This window comes from Penaeus japonicus, unplaced genomic scaffold (assembly GCF_977035675.1).
Source record: "Penaeus japonicus unplaced genomic scaffold, GWHDUDI00000001_assembly GWHDUDI00000010, whole genome shotgun sequence".
Classification (NCBI taxonomy): Eukaryota; Metazoa; Arthropoda; class Malacostraca; order Decapoda; family Penaeidae; genus Penaeus; species Penaeus japonicus.
Genome location: NW_028234412.1, coordinates 30,675,049 through 30,682,548, shown reverse-complemented (window position 1 = coordinate 30,682,548; position 7,500 = coordinate 30,675,049). Strand labels below are relative to the sequence as shown.

The following is a 7,500-nucleotide window of genomic DNA, read 5'->3' as shown; positions in this document are numbered from 1 at the left end:
CGCGGCGCCCAGGAGGAACATGATCCTTGCTTTGGAAGTGTAGATTGCGTGGAAGAAAGCGTCGACGCCCTTGCCACTGTCACACTGAGAAGGAGAAAGAGGAAATAAAAGGGTGAGCTTAAAAGAATTAAAAAGTATGGCTGTTTAGATGAACTCCGGGTTAGGGATGGTATATCAGAGGGTTTTTTTTTCTTCTTCTTTTTTTTTTGCAAATGGGAAAGAATGTTATATGCTTACATGTGTGTCGTTCGTAAACAGAGCCAGTTCATGACCCGGTATGACTTCCTGGTGATTGATGTGCTTTAAGGCAAGCTGTGCAGCGGCGAGTTCCGACCTCCCTCCAAGGTGTTGATCAGGTCGAGCGGTCAGGTCAAAGAGCCCGAGGATTGGCACGATGCGAAGAGGGGTCTTGGAGGTCGTGCCCGAGGTCAAAGGGGCACTGGGAGTCGAGGAGAGGTCACGGGAGGAGATGAGAGGAGCGGGAGGCTCGACGAACAAGGTCAGGTTATGATAAGAGGGGTTATTAAACAAAGCCATGGATGGAGGGTGTTCTCTTAACGGAGAGGTCAAGGGCGAAGGAGGATCATAAGACCAGACAAGGTCAAAGAAAGTTAAACCGGCGGAAGGAATATCTCTATGTACGTCTGACCGAAGGCTAAGTTCATCTGAGAATTGATTTGGACGCCTAAGAGCCTTCTTCGGCCGGTTGACAATGCTTTCAGTGACCCATGCATTGTCACTCGCAGCCTCGCCCTTATGGTTGCTGGCATGCTCTTCGGGAAGGGAACTTCTGGAGGGGGTTTCAGGGCCACGGTTGGGGTTTCTGAAAGCGTGAGTTTGGTGACGATCGGAATTGAAGTCTGAAGGTTCTGTAGTTTCAGAGTGGGCAAAAAAGGTCGTGGGTTCGGGGCTCGTAGGTCGATTTTCGACACTGCGGTTCGCTTGACTGAGGTCAGGATTTTGAGAATCCCTTCGGAGGTCGTTGACGCTCGAAGGCCGACTCTGGTAGACTGGTTCGGAATCTTCTAGGTCTTTTGGCTTTCCACTTTGTGTAGTTTCTCGAGGCTTTCTATTGTCTCTCTGTGATCTCGTGGGCTTCGCGTGATTGTCTTGGTTGAGTGAGCGATTATTTCGAGACTTTTCTTGGTTATGTTGATTGTCTCGAAGGTCCGAGAGATTGTCTGAATGATTGACTTTAAGGTCTTGGCCGGCGTGTCGAAGATTCGGGGAAGTAGATGAGGAACCCGGATGTTTTTTGAAGTCCGAGTTGTCATCTTGGAATCTTTGAAAGCTGGAGAGAAAGGTTCGGAAAAGCGAATCCGAAGGCTCTCGCAGCGCTCGGCCACTGCTCTCGGGGGTCGTCGAGTTTCTTGGATTTAGGGAGATTTTTGAATGATGACGTCTAAAGTTTTCTTTTTCCGAATGGCGGATCTGACTGTCGGGGTCGCCTTTATCCAGAGAATTTCCCGCCATAACCTGCAATGTCTTTGGAGGCTTTCTTTGAGGGTTTTGAATCCTTTGAAATTGATCATCCATTTTCACAGAATTGCCAAAAGGGATACCCCCGCGATTTAAATCAGTCGAGTGATTACTTCCGGGAACAATAGAGTGATATAAAAGCTTGATATTCTGATAATCGTAACTCTGAGTGTCAGCCGAGGCATGTATTCCCCTCACTAAGCCCGGACGGCCGGCAGAGTGTGGCGTGATTCTCCTTATCTCTCCACGTTCCCTCTGATCGTCGCGGAGCCCTTTGAACTCGGCGTCATGAAAAGCTCGCTTCCCACTCATTATTCCCGGGTCGTTATCTCTTGACAACTGCGCGTGGTCGTTAGGGGCAAACGACTCTCTCGCTGAGTGGCCGTCCCTCACGCCCTTCTGCCTCGGGACTGCATTGACCATCCCGTCCACCCGCTTACCGGAGTTCACGCTCGGAGCGAGTGTTTTGTCTTTTATCTCTTGTTCTTCTCCTTGTTCTTGGCCTTCGCGTTTGGCCTTTAATTTTTTTCGTTCGACAGGGAGCGAAGGAGACGAGGCGTTATCCAGAAAGAGACTTTGTTCTTTGTTCTGCGTCATTAACCCTCGCTCATTATCCCCGCTGCCGGAGGTACGATGACTCTTGAAATGTACGCTTGTGTGTTCGTTAGGGACAACAGGTACATTTTTCTTCACATGAGGGTAATTATTTTGTGTCTGTGCTGACGAATAAGTCTCGGATGTTCCGCGGATAATGCTACTGTAATGGGAACTGCTCGGTACGTCATCATCTACGCCTTTTTTAAATTGATTCTTTTTATTTACGCTTGCACTGTCGACATGGCCAGGTAAGTGACCCAAAGAGACTCCATCATCAGGAATCAAACCGCCGTTTTCCACATCTTTGTACTTTTCCTGGAAGCCTTCCTCATCCTCTATCCCCAAGAACAACTTGTTATTCTCATATTCCGTCCTAAGTGCCAAAAACAAGTCCGCGTTCTTGTCGTTCCTGCCAAAGGAATTAACGCGAGAGAAGAGCTTTTTATCCTCCGAGATTAAACCGCTTCGAGGATCCGTGAAAGCTCGATGAGAAACCTTGCCACCACCTGCGTCCTGGGAGTCGTCCTTGATCACGTGGTGTTTGTAATGAGACTCGTCCTCGGGCACGAAACCATTACTTGCCACGCTGCTCGAGTGATAAGTCGTTTTAGCATATTCATCCTCTAACTTCTCCTCTCTCTTGGCCTTTATCTCTTCCTCCTTTACTTGCTCTACTTGTCTTTCTCTTTCTTCTTTCTTTTTCCTCTTATCTTTTCTCTCTTCTTCCCGTTCGTTAGACAGGTCCTTTCTATCGTTCTCTCTCTTGCCTTTCCTTTGTCTTTGTCTGTCAGCCGAGGATGGCGAACGAGGAAAAGAAAGAGAGGGAAAATTTGACGACGAAGAAGCAAGAAGAGGAAGGACAGAAGAACTCCTCCGCGGAGACGGATCAGCAGGCGTGGGATGAACCGCCAGAGATCCTTTCCACAAATGGGATTGACTCTCCGACGCCGCCCTCCTCCTTGGTCTCGGCTTCCTGCCCTTCCGCCTCCTCCTTGAAGACGTCTGTGGCCTCCTGGCGCCTTGCTGCCCTCTCGAAGGGCGTGTGTCTGGTCGCCCGGAACTCGCCTTGCTTCTGCGGTGTTGCTTTTGCTCCCGCTGAGGCTTCTGGAAATTTGTGAAAATGGAAGGTTCCTGAAGGCCTTTCGCTGCGTGGAAACCTGAGGCGTTTAAGAGCCTTTTGGCGCGTTTTCCCTCGTTCTTATGGACCTTATTTTTATTTCCCCTTTTCCTCATATCATCCAATTTTCCTGCTCCGCCGCCTTTATCGCGTGTTGCCTTTACCTCCCTCCTTTCATCTATTATTCCTAAAGTTTCTTCCTCTGTGTCTGTCGCTCCGTCATCCCCCCTTTTAATTGGCTTACTTCCTTCTCTGTCGCCTGCCGCGTTTTCATGCCTTCTTTTGATATCTGTTCCTCTCTTTCTTCTTTCCTTCCTCTTTATAACTTCAAACTGATCATTATTACTTCCGTCTCCTTTGCGTTCTTGTTCTTTATCCATCTTGCGTTTCATTCTTTTGAATATATCTTCCTCCGTCATTCTTTCTCTCTCCTCACCTCTCATTCTTGTCTCTACGCCTCTCGTCAATCTCTTAGACTCCCTCGTCACTTGTCTTTCACTCTCTCCTTCCTTTCTATTGTTTTGGCTTCTTCCGTCTTTCGTCTCTCTCTGATATTCCTCCTTTATCGCATTTTCCCTACCCTCATCCTCGGCCGTTCCATCATCTCTCCTTTTAACAGCCAGTCTTCCATTTCCCAGTTCATCAGGGATTCCACCCTCTCCCCTTCCGCCGCTAGTTATCCGGGCGCGTCCGTGGATTATCCTATTCCCATCTTTATTCACATTTCTCCCACTCCCTTCGGCGTCTCTTCTCTTCCTTGTCTCTGAGTCGTTAACGGTAACCCTAACTACCTCGTTAATGCAGACGCGCGACGGGATTTTCGACCTTCTGCCCCCAGTCTGAAGAGCGGTTATGCCTCGCGATCGCTTGTTGTGCTGAGGATACCGTCGGTGACGTTTTCCATCGCGTCTACCTTGGCTGTTTGTGCCATATTTATCTCCTTTGGGGCTTCTACCGCTTTCGCTTCTGCTCTCTCTCTCGTCTGTGCTTTCGCTCTGGTTTGTTTGCTCTTCTTTGCTTTCTTTTCCTTTTGTTTTCTCTTCTTTGTGTCCCTTTTTCTCTGCTTTCACGTCTTTCCTTTCTGTTTGGTTTGTTTTTTCATATTTGCTTTTACTTCCGTTTGTTTCTTCTCTTCTTTCCACACTGTTTGTTTTCTCACATTTTTCTTCTCTGTTTGTTTCCTCGTGTTTGTCTTCTTTCCTGTTTGTTCTCTTGTCTCTGCCTTCCTCTCTATTTATCTTTCTTTTTTCCCTTCCTTCCTCCATCTTCGTCCCGGCTTCTATTACCATCTCGTTTATTTTTCCTCTGCCATTCCATCTTCTTCTCTTGAAGTCTCCTCTCTTCTTATAAATTTCCCTTTCGTTTATTTTTCTCCTCTCACTTTTCTTGTCGCTATCGTCTTCTCTCTCTGTTTCTTGAATTTTCTCTTTTGATTCTTCTCTTCTCTTTTCTCGATTTCTTTCCTCTTCTATCTGGTTTCTTTCTTTTCCATTTTCATCCTTCTTCTTAGATCCTTCGTCTTTTAGCGTATAGTTCTTTCCTTGCCTGACTTCTTTCTCTTTTATCCTCGCCTTTTCCTCTTGCAATTCTTTCATCTTTTCATCTCGTAATATTTTTTCCGTCTCGTTCTCTTCCTCGTTCCTCTTGTCTCCCCTTTCCGTCGCCATTCCCCATTTTGAGCTGTTTTCCCCCTTCTCCCTCCTTTTTATACTCCCCATCTCCCCTTTCACTCTGTTTTCTTTCTCTTCCTTATTCCTTCTCTCTCCCCTCTGTTCTTTTCCCTTCTCCCTTTCCTCTCCCTCCCTATGCATTCTGTCATCCTTTAATTTCTTTTCCCTCGCTTCTCCATCTTTTCTCTCTTTCCCCAATTCCTCCTCCTCCTCCTCCAACCTCCCCCCTTTTCCAAATTCTTTCTCCCTTTCCTCTCCCTCCCCTTCTACCTGCCTCCTTCTCTCCCTCGGTTCTGCCTCCCTCTCTCCTTCCTCGCCCTTATTCCGCCTCCATCCCTCGCTAAATTCCTTCAGCCATTCCCCTCCCTTTTCCTCCTCAATCCTATCCCCTCTCTCTTCCCCCTCTTCTTCCTCTCCCAGTGCCTTTTCCTTCCCTTCTCCTTCCTCCTCGTCGTCGTCGTCCTCCTCCTCCTCCTCGTCGTCGTCGTCCTCCTCCTCCTCCTCCTCCTCCTCCTCCTCCTCCTCCTCCTCCTCCTCCTCCTCCTCCTCCTCCTCCTCCTCCTCCCCTTCCCTATCTTCCCCAATCCGGAGGGGGCCGCGACTAACTGAAATTTCGTTTCCCCGCGCGGACGAAATTTCAGCCGATTCCATACCTCCTTTTCCCGTCCGCTGTAGGCCCTCCTTCCCCTCCTTCCTCCCCTCTCTTTGTCTTCTGTCTACCTCTCTTCCTCTTTCCATAGATCCATTCTTCGCCCCCTTTCCTTCTACCATCTTTTCTAATGTGTCTTCTGTTTCTCTTTTGTCTGTTTTGTGTTGTATTCTCTTTGCCTTTTTCCTCTTCGTGTCTCTCGGTCCTTCTATTGCACTTTCTCTTATCTTTTCTCCTGGTCCTATTTTCATTGCGATTTTCTCTCCTTTTCTTCCCTTTCCTTCTTTTCGCATCGCCTTTTCTCTCTTCCTCACACTCGCATTCGTTCTTGCGTTCTCTCTATCTCTCCGTCTCTCTTCTTCTCCCTCCTGTCCTTGTTCACCCATGTTTTCTCTTGCTTTTCGTCTTATTTTTTCTCCTCTTTCCTCTCCTGTTCTTTCTACTTCTCTTCCTCCTCCTTCTCGACTCTCTTCTTCTAAGGTATTTTCTCCTCTTTCGTCTACGATTTCTCCTTCTCTTCCCCTTCCTCCTTCTTTGATTGTTCCTCTTCCTTCATCTCGCCCTTTGTCTGCTACGTTTTCTCCTTCTATTTCTCCTCCCTCTCGGCCTTCTCCTCCTCCTCCTCCTCCATCTTCTACTTCTTCTTCTACTGTTTCTCCTTCTCTTCTTTCGTCTGCTCCTTTTCCTTCTCGCTCTCCCTCTTCCTCTACGGTTTCTCTTTCTACTCGCCTTTTCTCTTCTCGTGTTGCTTCTCCTCCAATTCCTTCTCCTTGGCCTGCGTCTCCTCGCACGGTTTCTCCTCTTCCTCTCGCTTCTCTCCCTCCTCCTCCTCCTATTCTTTCTCCCCCTTCTTGTCCACCTTTCTCACCTTCGTTGTCTTCCCCTCTTCTCACTTCTCTTCCTCCTTCTTCTCCTTCAGATATCGGGCCAGGCGACGCTCGGGGTCGGCTGGAAGTGGTCGAGGAGACCGCGGAAGAGACGCCTTCATTCGCACGACGAGGAGGAGGAGGAGGAGGAGGAGAAGATGGAGAAGATGGAGGAGGAGGAGATGGAGAAGATGGAGGAGGAGGAGATGGAGAAGATGGAGGAGGAGGAGGAGAAGGAGGAGGAGGAACGGGAAGAGACAGAGGGGAAGAAGATAAAAGAGGGGGTGAGGGTAAATGTGAGGATGGGGGAAGAGTAGGAAGAGGGGGAGGAAGAAGGAGTGGAGTAGGAGGATAGAGAATAAGAGAAGAACTTGGGGATGATGAGAGAGAGGGAGGAGGAGAAGAGTGAGTAATAGACGGAATGGAGGAAAGAGGGGAAGAAGCAGAGGAGGAAAGAGAAGTAAGGGTGAAAGTCGAAGGGGCCGACGGAAGAGGAGAGAGGAGACGGGAAGAAAGAGCTTCCGTACTTTCCTCCTGTTTAAATTCCTTTCCCTCGGAGCTTCTTCCTCGACGTGGCATGGCCTTCCTTCCCCCCCTTCTTCTCCCCCTTCTCCTCCTCTTCTTCCTCCTCCTACTCCTCCTCCTACTCCTACTCCTACTCCTACTCCTCCTCCTACTCCCCTTCCTCCCTCTTGAGACCATCGACTCCGAGTATGACGTGACTAATCTCCCCTCGATGGGGGTCGAGGGTACGGGGGGGTAAGGGGAGCGGGCGGAAAGGGAGTGTCGCCCCGCAACCATGCCTGGTCCCCCTCCTCCGCCTCCTCCTCTTCCTCTCCCCCCTCTTCCCCCTCTTCCTCCTTTTCTTCCTCCTCCTCCCCCTTCTCCCCCTTCTCCCTCTCCTGCCTTCCTCGGTGTCTGGACTTCTCCCTCTTCCTTTTCTTTTCCTCCTACTTTTTCTTTCTCGTTTTCAAATCCTTTTTGTTTCTTTTTACTTCCCAAATTTTGCCTCTCGCTCTCTCTCTCACCCTTTTCTTTTTTATCGACTTTCTCGTTACTTCCTCTTCTTCCTAATTTTATCCCATTCCTTTCATTTGTTTCTCCAATTAGATCGTATTTTTC

At 48.8% G+C, this 7,500-nt stretch overlaps 1 protein-coding gene and 1 long non-coding RNA gene across 2 annotated transcripts in view; both read right to left on the bottom strand.

Moving 5' to 3' along the window:
* The window catches only part of LOC122248198 (uncharacterized), a gene marked incomplete at its 3' end in the record, with an annotated part of 51,392 nt that extends 46,079 nt beyond the window's left edge, over positions 1-5,313 (bottom strand). The window contains 2 exon segments of the mRNA XM_086541216.1: positions 1-84; positions 238-5,313. The exon segment at positions 1-84 is cut by the window's left edge and continues 57 nt beyond it. Coding sequence (XP_086397342.1) covers positions 1-84; positions 238-5,004 — 4,851 coding nt within the window.
* A 2,019-nt stretch (positions 5,314-7,332) lies between these two features.
* LOC122248212 (uncharacterized) overlaps positions 7,333-7,500 on the bottom strand; it is a 32,187-nt gene continuing 32,019 nt past the window's right edge. Inside the window, exon 3 of the long non-coding RNA XR_006222754.2 lies at positions 7,333-7,500. This exon is cut by the window's right edge and continues 1,448 nt beyond it. This is a non-coding gene — a long non-coding RNA (uncharacterized LOC122248212).